Source organism: Rhizopus delemar, genomic scaffold, assembly GCF_000149305.1.
Source record: "Rhizopus delemar RA 99-880 supercont3.10 genomic scaffold, whole genome shotgun sequence".
NCBI lineage: Eukaryota > Fungi > Mucoromycota > Mucoromycetes > Mucorales > Rhizopodaceae > Rhizopus > Rhizopus delemar.
The window spans coordinates 687,882-701,867 of record NW_027137836.1 but is presented as its reverse complement, the minus strand read 5'-3'; the positions used below and the strand labels follow the sequence as shown (position 1 = coordinate 701,867).

General features: G+C 37.3%; 7 protein-coding genes across 7 annotated transcripts; 3 read left to right on the top strand and 4 right to left on the bottom strand.

The window, feature by feature from the left end:
- Positions 1–335: 335 nt before the first annotated feature.
- RO3G_12217 (uncharacterized protein) lies at positions 336–1,731 on the bottom strand (the record flags this gene model as incomplete). The annotated part of the gene is made up of 5 exons (XM_067666801.1): positions 336–742; positions 804–1,010; positions 1,064–1,292; positions 1,348–1,404; positions 1,456–1,731. 5 exons carry the CDS (start codon positions 1,729–1,731, stop codon positions 336–338), a joined length of 1,176 nt encoding a protein of 391 aa, XP_067522902.1.
- A 2,094-nt stretch (positions 1,732–3,825) lies between these two features.
- Positions 3,826–4,892, top strand: RO3G_12216 (uncharacterized protein; the record flags this gene model as incomplete). Its single annotated transcript, XM_067666800.1, has 3 exons — positions 3,826–4,103; positions 4,152–4,440; positions 4,497–4,892. 3 exons carry the CDS (start codon positions 3,826–3,828, stop codon positions 4,890–4,892), a joined length of 963 nt encoding a protein of 320 aa, XP_067522901.1.
- A 79-nt stretch (positions 4,893–4,971) lies between these two features.
- Positions 4,972–6,544, bottom strand: RO3G_12215 (uncharacterized protein; the record flags this gene model as incomplete). Its single annotated transcript, XM_067666799.1, has 3 exons — positions 4,972–6,004; positions 6,055–6,333; positions 6,381–6,544. 3 exons carry the CDS (start codon positions 6,542–6,544, stop codon positions 4,972–4,974), a joined length of 1,476 nt encoding a protein of 491 aa, XP_067522900.1.
- A 265-nt stretch (positions 6,545–6,809) lies between these two features.
- RO3G_12214 (uncharacterized protein) lies at positions 6,810–8,309 on the bottom strand (the record flags this gene model as incomplete). The annotated part of the gene is made up of 4 exons (XM_067666798.1): positions 6,810–6,826; positions 6,893–6,988; positions 7,166–7,988; positions 8,037–8,309. The coding sequence occupies 4 exons, from the start codon at positions 8,307–8,309 to the stop codon at positions 6,810–6,812; spliced, it is 1,209 nt and encodes a 402-aa protein (XP_067522899.1).
- Positions 8,310–8,784: 475 nt separating this feature from the next.
- Positions 8,785–9,674, top strand: RO3G_12213 (uncharacterized protein; the record flags this gene model as incomplete). The annotated part of the gene is made up of 4 exons (XM_067666797.1): positions 8,785–8,817; positions 8,873–8,906; positions 8,957–9,507; positions 9,594–9,674. The coding sequence occupies 4 exons, from the start codon at positions 8,785–8,787 to the stop codon at positions 9,672–9,674; spliced, it is 699 nt and encodes a 232-aa protein (XP_067522898.1).
- Positions 9,675–10,195: 521 nt separating this feature from the next.
- On the top strand, positions 10,196–10,459 carry RO3G_12212 (uncharacterized protein; the record flags this gene model as incomplete). Its single annotated transcript, XM_067666796.1, has 1 exon — positions 10,196–10,459. The coding sequence occupies one exon, from the start codon at positions 10,196–10,198 to the stop codon at positions 10,457–10,459; it is 264 nt and encodes an 87-aa protein (XP_067522897.1).
- Positions 10,460–11,307: 848 nt separating this feature from the next.
- Positions 11,308–13,101, bottom strand: RO3G_12211 (uncharacterized protein; the record flags this gene model as incomplete). Its single annotated transcript, XM_067666795.1, has 3 exons — positions 11,308–12,484; positions 12,559–12,814; positions 12,888–13,101. 3 exons carry the CDS (start codon positions 13,099–13,101, stop codon positions 11,308–11,310), a joined length of 1,647 nt encoding a protein of 548 aa, XP_067522896.1.
- Between the last annotated feature and the right edge of the window lie 885 nt (positions 13,102–13,986).

Sequence of the window (13,986 nt, the reverse complement as noted above, 5' to 3'; positions counted from 1 at the left end):
CTTTATTTCAACTTTCTTTCCCAAATCTAATACCAATCCATTAATATCATCTGCTCTCTCTCTCTCTCTCTCTCTGATATGTTTACCTGAATATAACTCTCCGACATAAAGATCATCTGTGGCATGATTTCTTCCACGATCAAATCCTGTATCTGATACCACTGTTCTGTACCACGGTGACGCACATGGACTTTATAGGCACCTTTACCCGGTCCTGATTCGCCTTCATGGGAAATATTGGCCAAGAGATCATAGTGAGCTCCCAAGGTGTCCGTTTCGGGATCACTCGAGACTAGGGAAGGAAGAGGTTAGTGCTCGTGTCGCTCGAGCCGGGGTCACTTACAGTTGGACATGTCAATGTTTTTGATAGGAAAATTCACGATGGTCGGGTTCTTTTCGTTCGTCCAACTGTTCTTTGTGAATCGTTTGATGTGAAGAATGAGGAATTGAGGAAGTCGAGTGATACTGTACCGTTTCAGCTGATTGGACACCTCTTGCACCCGCTTTCCATCAAACTTGCTCAAAATCGTCGTCAGAGGCACCTGGGGCACGATGTCTCGCTCGCGTTCGTCTTGATATAAAGGCACGGGTGGTAAATCCAGAGCCAAGAAGAGGAAGGGTGACGTCGTGGTCGTGATCGCTCGGTTTGGATTGAACTTGGCGAGTGCGTCCTTTTCGGTGGGCAGGCCGGGTTCTTGGGATTCTACCTTGACCTCGCCTTGAAAATATTGATAGATGATACCTGAATGATAGATTGCTTTTCATTAGCCACCCTCCGTTCATCCCCTTCTTTTCAAACCTACTGCTGTTCTTCTTTTTCGTTCCACCCAAATCTTTATGAAGCGTATTCAAGAACCAAGACAGAAAGTCAATCGCGTTGCTTTGCTCAGTCAGTTTGAACCTTTTTCGACTGGCGTTCGAGATCTCTTGCACCAATTCATGTGGACTCACTTGCCCTTTAAATGCTCTAGGGTTCCATATTTTCCTTACGAGCGCGCTAAATCTACACACTATCAAGAAAACATTCAGCATACAACTCACAAGGAACCTCTTCCCTTTCTACCTAGCTGAGAAGAACCCTTTGCTTCAAAATCTTGCAATATAAAATAATCTCGGATAGGTGGGATATGGGCTAGGGCTTGAATGATCACATTGACATAGTCATTGGCCTTGATATTATTTAAACCAACAAATCCAGGAAAGTATTTCTTGTTATTCAGATCGTAAGAAGTTTTCAACGTCTTGTCCAGTTCTTCAACTTGCTTTTTGGTCAGTATCGGATTCAACACGTACTAAAGCAGCAGATAAGCACATTCACCTCTTACGCACGAGTTCCTTCTTATTTACCTTGATATCATTCAATGAAGGATCATCTACTTCATAACCATCAGGTAAAACATACACCTTTTTTTTTTTATGTCAGCACTCGTTTTCAATATTACAATGTTCATGTACCTTTAGTGTTGAAAGATTAATAAACACATGATGGTCTTTATCTATACTGTGGAAGTAGGCGTGTGAAGACTTGCCTCTTCCCTGATAATATTTGCCACAAGTCAAACAAGCATAAACATTTAAATGGGAAAGAGAAACAGAACAGACTTTTTCGAAATCGAAATCAAGCATGTGTCGATCGATGGTATCTAAATAAAGATCCGTTGTCTCTTTATCTTTTTTAACATTCTTTGTTGGTGAATTAAGACGTGCTCGCTTTGCTTGTGGTTCTTCCATTAAAGAAAAAAAAAAGAAAGAAAAAAAAAAAAGAAAGAAAAAAAAAAAATAGGGCGAAATTGTATAAAATCATTTTTGATTGGCCTATGGTTACCATCCTTCTGTCTTCCACCTTTAAGGTCTCTTCATACTTGTGAAAGTAAAATAAAGACGGTCTTATTCTTTATAAGCATTACAGGATGTCTCTTCATCTTGTCTTGGACGAGATGATCGCATCCTTATGAGTGCTGTCCCTAGCCACTCGAGATGACTACAAGCTGGCTTCTGCTTAACTCTGAATGACGTTTTCTAATCAACAAATAGACCCTATTTTATTCTATGTGATTCCAATCATATTGGGTCTATAATCACTCAAAAGAGAGCAAAAAAAAAAAAAAAAAAAAAAAAAAAAAAAAAAAAACATTATAGGCTATGTTCAAACTATGATATGCTTTATTGAAGCCAAAGAGTGGTCAAATAATAGCAAAATGGAAAATAAAATGACTTGAGTGTGTTTGAAACCAAATTTATTGATGACAACCATGGCTGCTTTCTGATTGCATCGCATGTACTCCAATGGCCGCAATCTTCTACCACGTAACGGGTTTCTACAGACAATGTTAGAATGCGAGATCTTTTCTATAATCTTGAAGGATATCACTTGCATTGATTTGCTTTCATATTCATCTTCCTGCTTATGAATATTGGGAGTGGGATCGCCTTCTTTCTGGCTTCATAAAATTCATAACGCCAGTGATGAGCAAGGACAAACTAAAGTACAATATGCTTTTCTCAATGCCATCAAAGCTCTCTCTCTCTCTATCTTTACATTTGGCAAGCCTATGGTGATACTAAATGTCTCATCTTTGATATCCACCGCTAGCTGAAAACCTAGGCTATAACTATTCTTGAACCGTCATCCGCATTGTTTGTACATGTATGGGTTTTGCTGATCTTTGCAACATGATGTTGTCCTTATAATAAATCACCAAACGTTTTTTATAATAAAAAAAAAAGCCAAGCACTCTTTGCCAACCATCCATCAAAGACAGCCGCAAAAACAGGACGATGAAAGCTTACTTGCAATTGTTTGTTCGGACATTGCCTATCAATCAATTGGACCATCTTCTCTGCTTGTGTGGGTATCAAGACTGTTCAATAGATCAATGATAAGCCACAGTTGACGACAAAAGAAATATTTTGGGAGCTACATGGAATTTAGTATCATCTGTAACCTTCTATCCCTATCCACGTCTCTTGGGTCATCCTACAAAAGTACTATTTGCTTAACAGAACATCCAGCATCTGTTTGCGTTTACTTTGCCTAATTATAGCATCACTTTATTACATGGCAATACCACCTCATTAACCCATTTCTCAAGAATATTATTTCTAAAAGGCTTAAAGGTGTTTTAAAGCATATCGTATTATCTTTGCTTTGTATATACGTGCTTGTCTTTAAAATGTTACTGGATCAGAATAAGTATATACCAAGAAGAAACATTGACAGGAGGATAAAAAAGTTTCGTTTCTTTCAGACAAGGTGGGCGCTAGTGCGTTGAATCAGAAATCAAATATGACGAAATACGTCAAACATGAAAATTAATGGATGAACATACCCCTTCAAATTAGCTGAGTATCTGTATAAATCCATAGGAATCCCCACCCCCTGTATTATATTAGTGCTATATCTTTAAGTTTATCATGTTTGTCATGAATGAAACAGCCTATTGATGAGCATTCTTTGTTTGGAATGCTATATCAATGAATTCCTACTTTGTAATTTGATATTAGTTGTCGTAATTTATTAGCACATGGGAAAGTGGATCCCATGCTCCAGTTTGTTAGCCAAACTCTCAAGAAAAAGATGGTTAGCAAAAGACAAAGAGAGAGAGAAATCATCCTTTTTCATCTATCCAACTTGATGTCTATCTACAGCCATAGATACAAAGGCAGACAAAAAGCATAATGCAAACAAAACATGAATTTACCATTATTACCCTACTTTAAAGACTTGCTATCGTCTGAACAGTCGCCATTCAAATCTCACTTTTCAGGAAGCTGGAGGGCGCCGTTTGAATAGGACCCTCCCACTCTTTTTTTTATATACCCATCATGACAGATAACGATAAAGGACAGGCCTATGCTAAACTTGAAGGAGACAATTTTTGTTATTACATTCACAACTTACGGGTCACTTTAGGTCGAACAACAAAAGTAAAAGATCGGATAGACATTCCTTTAGGAAATGCTAAATCGGTTTCACGTCAACATGCACAGTTATTCTACAACTTTACATTGCAAAGATTCGAAATGACAGTCTTTGGGAAAAACGGTGTTTTTGTCAATGAAAGGTTTATCGAAAAAGGTGTCACAGTTCCACTAGAGAACCGGTAAGTAAATAGAGATAAAAGGTCTTTTATGTTTACATTTTACTGTAGTGCAAAAATACAAATAGGCGAGGTTTCATTTCAGTTTTTGCTAACTAAAATGGATCGTGGAGAGCGATCAAAAATAGAAGATAACTGTATATCAATACCTCAGCAACTAGAAAAACCATCTCTTCAAAAGATTGTTAAAAATAATTTTCCAAAGCCTCCACTTTCTTACGCCGCCTTGATCACTGAAGCCATCAACTCAGTAGAGGATAAGAAGATGACGTTGGATGACATATGTGTGTACATTGCAGATAAGTTTCCTTATGTTCGACAACCGCAAAAAGAATGGCAGGTAAAAACATTCCTTCCTCTAAATTTTTATGAGGATTGATATACCCTATTTCACAGAGTTCGATCCGCCATCATCTTTCTTCCAACAAGGCTTTTACCAAAGTACCAAAAAAGGAATCGAACAAGGGCACCTATTGGACAATCAGTCAGTGCATGGAAAAAAGAAGTTCACCAGAAGAGGAAGGTTCACGGAAAAGGATGAAGCATGATGAGACGAATCAAGCAAACAATAACTCTGAACTGGAAGCAACACCTGAGACAGCGGATCAAATCCAAGTACAGTTACAGGAAACCCTATGTCAGCATTTACTAGATCCCGAACATTATCCTCTACCACCTTCACTGGCTCGACTTTTGCCACAGGCAGTAGCTCAATTACCTCCTCATTTAGCAAATCAACTTTCTTCTAGCTTAATATCTTGTACATTGAAACCTAATTCTAATCCTTCTTGAACATATAACGTCTTTTATTGATTAAAAAAAAAAAAACTGAGAAAATATGATCTATTCTTTAAAAAAAAAGTTTTTTTTTCTATTGCCTATATTTTTCATAGCCCTTCACAATACTTTCTAAAGATCGACCCTTGGTTTCAGGCAAGAAAAAGAGTGTAAACAAAAAGGAAAGGATGGCAAAGACAGCAAAGATGACGAAAGAATAGCCAGCGATACGACTAAAGATGACTGGAAAACATTGACCGATCAAGAAATTAACCGACCAATTGACACAAGTACCGATAGAACCTACAGAGGAAGAGGCATAGGTAGGTGTCAATTCAGAAGTGAGCATCCAAGGAATAGGACCAATCCCGATCGCAAAGGAAGCGACATAAAGAAAGACAGAGACGACCAAGAGAGCAGGTATGTTGTAGATGTAGCCGATGACAAGCAGAACGCAAAAGAGACATGCGCCCGCATTGGCAACCAACAAAAGTGGACGTCGACCCATACGGTCAATAAGAACCACGGCCAGGATGGTAGTAACAAAGTTGACGACGGTGGAGAGAATGGCCATGTATTTGGAAAACGATTGATCAAAGGCCAGAGTGAAGATCGTGGTCGAGTAGTACATGACTGCGTTGATCCCAACGAGCTGCTGGAAGGCATGTAAACAGATGACGGTCAGAGCGATGCGACGGATGACAGGGTCCACAAAGACTTGAAGCATGTTCATTGGTTCACGGGATTGCTCGACTGGATTCTCTGGGACGACTTCACTTTCCTTTTCAATGTTCTCCTTTTCTGTGCTGCTAGAGTCATTCACTAGGTTCATTCCAAGTTCCTCTATCACAGATTGTGCGACCACAGTACCCAAATGACCTTCGATCATGTCATAAAATTCAGCATCAATCGATACCTGCCCCCTTAATTTCTGCAAGGCCACCTTGGCTTCTTGCATGCGCTGAACAGATATAAGGTAACGGGGTGTTTCAACACAAGTGTTCATCAAAAAGAGCTGAAGGATGGCTGGTACAGCAACGATCACATAATTGATACGCCAAAAGGGTACAGTGGCCAAAGGCAAACCGACCACAGAAGATAGCAAGATGCCGATAACAATGAAAAATCTATTTTATGGATAAGGAGTCTTTAGAGAAAAAAAAAGAAAAAAGCTTACTGATTGCATGTTCCCATTGCACCACGAGCAGGAATCGTTGCCACCTCACCAATATAGGTAGGAATAGTCAGTGAACCTAGACCACAAGACAATCCACAAAAGACACGACCGATGACAAACATAGGACTGTTGATAGCACAGGCAATCAGAATACCACCGATAATAAAACCAAGATTATTCAACAGAATAGTTCGTTTACGACCCAATTTCGTTTGAATAACACCTCCTGATAAACCTCCGATCAATCCACCCACACAAAATGAGGCAACTGCAAACCCCCTACAAAATAAATTGTTGGATTCCACCGTACACAGAATGCATCTTACCATAATCCATCATTCATTGGCAAACAATCAGGGAAAAATGAATCATGAGAATAAGTATCACCATTCAGGCAGTGATGTGTCACCTCTCCTGGCACATTGGGCGATCCAATCACCCAACCATTGCTAAATGATCCTAAACAGGCAACAAAGACGCAATAGACCATGTATATTGGATATCTGATATGAGAGGAATTCATGGCTTTTTTATTAATTTATATAGCAAAAAATATATATATATATTTGTATATGAAAAGGAAATAGAAGAATAAAAAAAAAAGTTTTGTGTATGTGTATATATCAGTTTTGTTGAGAATTTGGTATGAGAATTAAGATAATTGTGAATCAAAATGAGATGTAGTGACACTTTCTCTTCTATGATTGTTTGATAGAGTGCTCATGATTGAATAATTATTATTATTGTTATTATTGTTATTTTGTCGTACACCCTATAGAAAGCATAAATACACAACGATACAAAAAGTTTTTTTTTTTCTTTACCAGCGGATTTTTACTAAAAGAGAGTCGAATGCCACCTTTAACAGAGTTACTAAGCAAATGTCCGTGAAGATCTTGTAATGCTTGGGCTGCATAGATAGCATCTTCAAATTCTACAAAACACATCGGACCATTTGATTTATTTCGAAAGGACAGTCGTTTGTACCCCGCACATTTCGAAAACATAGACTTGAGCTCCTCTTCGATAGCATTCGGAGGTAAGTTGCCAACGTAGAGTGTGTTGCAAGGAGGGTTTTGATCGGCTGGGTTTGTGCTTCCTACCAACATACCACCCAGGCTACGGTAGCTATGATTGGGTGATAAGATGCCTGGAGGTGGTGGTGGTGAATGAGGTGCAGGTGAGATGGATTTAGGAGGAGTTGAATTGGAGGTATGGATGAATGGGGGTTGATGAAATCTTGAGAAATGATGATGTTGAGGATCATGATTCATTAATCCAGTGGAAGCTGTTGAAAGTGGTCTAAGTGGAGGGGATAGGATATGTTGAGAGGGAATGAGATGTGGATTGACGGATTGAAATGTTTTTTCATTTGTTGGTGTAGATTTGGATAAATAATCAAATTCCAATTCTTTATTATGAAATCTATTGGCTGCTACTGCTGATAATCTACTGTGAAATCTATTGTTATTAGATAAAGAAGGTCTAATAAACAAATCCATTGATCTTGCATCCATGGACTGTGAACGTGAAATGAAATTTTCTGGTGGTGGAGGTGACGAACGGGTGTTGAGGGCAAGATCGGAATAAAAATCGGAGTAAGTTTCATTTGTCATGGAAGAAGGTGTTGTTATAGGTGACATCAAGTCTTTTGGAACAGAAGAAAGTGGAACAGAGTAAAATGCTTCATATGGAGTATTATATCGATTAGGTACTGGTTGTTGAATTTTATTTTGCATTTCTTCTTGTTCTATTTGTTGTTGTTCTTGATGATCGCCATTATTATTCATATTGTTTACTTTTTTTGTATGAAGATTTTTCTTGGCCATTTCAGCTTTTAGTGTATTTCCTTTCTCAATGTCTACTTTACGCCCATTTAATATATCCTTTGCTTCTGTTGCTTCTTTACGTGTACGAAATTTTGCAAAACCAATCTATAGAAATAAGGTTAAAAAAGTTTTTTTTTTAGGTACATGAATTACAATTTGTTTTTTAATATTATTAATTGCTGAAATATCTTCTTCTCCATCTTTTGATGAAGGTACTTTAAGAGTAGCAGCTTCAAATCCTGAAGAGAACGTAAACATATTTTGAAATTCACGTTCTTGCATATCTTCAGGAAACCCTACTACAAATATAGTAGATATTTCTTCTCTTGTAGGTGAAACAAGTTGTTCGCCGTCACCATTCATTAATCCATTCTTGTTATAAAATGAGGTATTTAAAGGAGTGAGAGGAAGTGATATTTGACTCATTTAGCCCTTTCAATTTTCTTTTTTTATATTTCTATTATTTTATAAAAGAGGGGGAATAAATATAAGCTAAAATATAAAGTTCTTTTTTTCTCTCTATCTTTCACTCACCTCCTCACACACACAAGAAGAAAAGAAAGAAGAAAAAAGTCCAAGTTCTTTTCTAGCGTAATAAAATAAAAAAATAAAAGACGAAATCGTACTTTGAAATAAACACGAGGGGGGAGGAACAGACAGTATAAATGGGTGAGTGCACGTGACCTTTAAATAGACTGTATTACAGTTCGAGATTTCCTTTTTTGGAAAACAGAGAATGTTAATGTAAAATCTCAAAAATATGTATTTAGCTTAAAAAATAAAATAAAAGAGGGAGTTCGAAGGAGAAGAGAGAGAGAGAGGGAAATAGAAAAGGCAAGGGGAATGAACGTAATGAAAAATGATATATAAAATGTTGAGATAGAGTGTCTTTCTTTTAAACATGATTCAATCTGCTCCTATTGTTAACTTTGCTGTAAATTCATATTTTTATCTTCATTGAATCATTTACTAACATTGAAAACCAAAAGGACTCTTGTTTTGTTGATGTTGATTTAACAGAGAGTAAAGAGAAAAAGTATATTATAAACCATTGTTCATGCCTGTTTTTTTAGTCGTCACAAAACCTCAAGATCAAATCATTATAGACATTGAAAAAAAACCAGCTATTTCTATTTGGAAAGCAGCCGAGACAGGCAACGTAGAGGCGCTCTCTTATTTTGTTCAAAACAAGACGCATTTATTAGACGAACGCGACCCAAACACCGAATGTACTTTACTCCACCTTCTTATCTCCAATGTATCCAACCCTATCCAACCACTCAAACTGCTGCTTGAACATGGCGCTGATGCCACCGCTCGCAACATGTACAACATTCAAGCCATTCACGCTATCTTTTTGCACTGTATGAACCCACTTGAGGCTGCTCAGATGCTTCTGTTGTATGATGCTGACCCGAATGCTCGAGACGGAGATGGTTGGACACCACTACATTATGCAGCGCGGTTTTGTCCTTTGCCTGGACCAGTTTTAAAGCTATTGATTGATGCAGGTGCTGATATAGATGCTACGGATGTCAGCCGAAAATCTGCTTTGTTTAGCCTTTTAGCCAATGGTGATCACAGCCTTACTCTTGATTGGCTTATTCACACAATAAAAGCAAATGTAAAAATAAAAGGTGATTTTTTGGATAGCCAAACACGTAGGACAAAACAGGGTACGTTGATATTACAAGCAGCCAAATATGGTAGACTTTCATGTTTGAGGATCATCGTAAGCTCATCCACAGCTATGGAAAGTTTAGAACCTATCTTGACAAGAGAAGAACTTGAAGAGGCGATTAATTTAGTTCGACAGCAGTTATTAAAAGTGACAACAGGAGAACAAATAGAAAGATTAGGTCTTATTATTATGATATTAGAAGATTTAATCCAAAAGTTATTTAAAAGCAAGAAATCAAGTCGTCAATCGCTCATAAAAACAAGGACTAATCTACTGAAAAGACTCTTGGGAGCAACAATAACTCGGACAACGGTTACTGCAGAGAAATAAAAAAAAAATATATAAAAATGAAGAATGAATGACGTTAAAAGTTGTAACAAAATAAAATTTATGCAATCATTTTTTTTTTCTTATTTCTTTCTCAATGACAGACACACATTCATCCAATATATTTGAAAAAGGTCGAAGAAGAAGTAGTTGCTGTAAGTTTTGCCCAAAAGAAAGCGCACCATTTAATCCATTTGATGAATACAACGAGGCTGTACCACCACCACTCTCAACACCACCGTTAAACTCGGTCTATTTGGAAGATATGCAGCCATTTTCACAAATATACATTTTAAATTTATTCATGGCACCAGACATGAAGCGGTACCTAAAAGAGATGCCACTTTCTGATGATATTTACCAATTGCCTGTTCATCTTCAGAAACTTATTCTTGAAGCAAGAATGGAACTCATCATGTCAAATGAAAATGGGGCTTATACAAGGTTGGAGAAAGTAAGGAATTATATAAGAAGCGTATCAGGACCAGAAGATGCTGCTGCTATGATTGAACAAGTGAACCAACTTGTTCGTGATGATGACGAATTATCAAACGTATTAGGTCAATAAAAATTATAATGCTTCTAGAAAAAAAGTATAAATACATGATTTCATATCGTTTGACTTTAAACTATGTTGTATAATTAAAAAACTACGATAAATACAGACAGGCATAAAGAATACATAAGGTTGTAAATAACAATCATCATTGAAAGCTAAGGATAGATTAAAAACTAGGACAAAAAGACTACAGCAATGCTTACATGTTACCTTTAGACTTAATAAACCTATTAAAATGACTTATTGTATACATTTCCTTATGGAACATAACCTTCAGTGGTACATAAAAATAAACTTTGAACTATGAAAAGAGAAGGATTAAGAACAATATGGACACTGTCATCATTCATTCCACGCTCCTTCTCGTTCTATATTGAAAGAACTTTTCTTAGCTTTAAAGTCATCAAAAGACAGGACAAAAACCAAAATAATTATAATAAAAGGTCGCCATCAATTATTAAGATAGGATTATTTCAGTTAGCGTTGCTCAACATCATAGTATCAGCATTGAGCGTTTAAATTAAAATGGCTAACCATATTTCCATAGTCATGAATCTTTCATACAAACAATGAAAAGTGCTGTCTTTGGTAGTGAAAGAAATAAATAAAAAATTTAGCAACGACACCAATAAGCATTCTTGCATTCCGACTGCTCTTGTTATTCAACGCATCACTGTTACACTAAAATAAATCTACAATCAACCAGTACTTCACACAAAACTGATTATTATGTAATGGGAGATAAAAAAATACCCATGTTATTATGTTTCACAAGAAAAAAAAAGAAGATTGAAGCATAGGAAAGAGAAAATGCAAAGGAGCACTCTTACATTTTTGTTTATTAAACGACAAATGTTTTAATTGACCAATACAGCAGCTTCCTTAGCATTATTGGCATCAAGACCAAGTTGCTTATCAGTCCACATGGGCTCGGGTTGAACGGCATTTTCAATACCAACACCAGCGCAACCACCTTCAGCAGTCCAGTCACCCACACGCTTGAAATCGTAACGAGACCAGATCTTTTCAAGGGAGTGAACAAGCTCATCAATCATGTGCTCATTGTGGCCAGGAGTAGGAGTGATACGAAGACGTTCTTCTCCAACAGGTACAGTGGGGTAGTTGATACTTTGAACATAAATGTCGTGTTCAGACAAGAGTTCATCGGAGGCTAACTTGGCAGCAGCGGCATCACCCAAGAGAACAGGAACAATGTGGGAGGGATTGGGAACAACAGGAATACCGAGATCACCCAAGCGTGACTTGACGGTACGAGTGTTGATTTGCTGCAATTGACGTTCAGCAGAAGAGTTCTTGAGATACTTGACAGATTCCATAGCACCGGCAACAACAACAGGAGGAAGAGAAGTGGTAAAGATGAAACCAGGGGCATAAGAACGGATCATGTCAACAAGAGAAGCAGATCCTGCAATATAACCACCAACTACACCATAGGCTTTACCTAATGTGCCAGTAATAATATCAATTTCATCCAAAATACTACCGTTACCCATCGTAGGATGAGTAGCGTTCAGGTCATAATCAAGATGCTCAGCAACACCAGCACCACGGGGACCATACATTCCCACAGCGTGCACTTCATCCAAGAAAGTGATAGCACCATACTTCTTGGCTAAACGAACAATCTCACGAATGGGTCCAATAGAACCACACATGGAGTAAACAGATTCAAAAGCAATCAACTTTGGAACACTGGGATCAACCGATTGTAATAATTGTTCGAGATGTTCCATGTCATTATGGCGGAAAATCTTTTTAGCTGCCTTTGAATGACGAATACCTTCGATCATAGAAGCGTGATTGAGCGCGTCAGAAAAGATAACACAGCCTGGTAATTTAGAAGCAAGGGTAGCCAGGGTAGCATCATTAGCTACATAACAAGAAGAGAAAACAAGAGCACCTTCCTTGTGATGAAGATCGGCTAATTCAGACTCAAGACGCAAGTGAAGATCAGCATTACCAGCAATATTACGAGTACCACCAGCACCAGCACCGTAACGATCTAAAGTACGCCTATAATAAAATGCATTAGTCAATTTCTGTTTTTTTTTTTTTCTCCGGTAAAAAATAAATAAATGTTAACTTACTTCATTGGTTCAGTCAACACAGGACTTCTTCCCATACCCAAATAATCATTGGCACACCAAACAGTGACTTCATCCGTGACACGAGCAGTGTGGGCACGGGGGAATTTTTGAGCCAGACGATTGATGTTGTTAAAATAACGATAACTCTTATCCTTGTGCTTCTTTTCCAATTCTTCTTCATAAAAGCTTTCATAATCAAAGTGCTTTTGTGTCTGATGAGAGACGGCAGGAGCAACAGGACGAGACTGGTTAGCAACTAAGGTTTCATATGAAAAAAGTAAATTCACACACTCTTAAAATGTTCATGTGACACAATAAATCTGTTTTACCTTCAACTGCCTTCACAGGCTTAGTAGGGGCTTGATGAACAGCACGAGAAGTAGAGAATGAACGAGAAGAGATGGCTTGACTCATTACAGGACATTGTTTGGCTTTAGTAATCAAAGTACTCGTACCAGAAGAAGTCATTCTACGAAGAGAAGAAGCAGATGCCAAATGAATAAATGGGCATGTTTTCTTTGCTTGCATTAAGGCAACCTCCATTTTGTCGATAATAAACACAAGAAGTGGGGGGATTGAAAAAGAGAATTAGTGAGAAAGAAATGTAAGAAATAAAGAAGAAGAAGAGCCTTGACTAAAAAAATTTTTTTTTAATCTTTAAAAACAATTGATACCCCGAAAATATTATCCAATAAAGAGTAAGATAAATAATAGTAAATTGAACAAATTGGTAATTGTACCCTTCATATCCCTTTCTTGAAAAAAATCTTAATAGATTATCATAGTTGAGATTACTGGTATTATCTGTAAAGGCTTTATTAGTAAAATGAATGTCAAACCAAATGGTCAAACATGGTTTAGCCAATCAAACATATCAAAAAAAAATCTTTTAAAGGTTATCAACAAACTTGTTCAAAAACCACTTTTCGGTGAAAGATTAAACGTTTAGCCTGAGTCTGGTCAATAATCCAGGGTTATTATTGGCTACCCCTTGTACTAAATGTATTATAAATACCACTTGGCTAATAGATTTGAGAAATGATTGTCCTCCATCAGATCGGATGTAAGAAGTTGACATTTCTTTGTAAAATTATACATTTTGACTCATATTCATATCCGCTTCCTATCGCTTCTTTTTCATTTTTTTTTTTAATTAATGAATCAAATCCTACTGATTTCGTTCCTTCCTTTATTTTTCCAATTAGCTAATCGAATTGAAGCGTTGATATCACAGATCAGAAATTAAAAACATGAAAAGACAAGGGGAGGACCTGTTTAAGCGTTTAAAACAACGTGCTTCCAAAGACCGCCTGTTTTTATCGCACGATTTTAAAAACCATGATACACAAGGAGGACAATCTCCACAAAAGATACACGTTTCAATCAAGCAAACCATGATCTAAGCCCAAGTCATTGTGAGCTCTACTT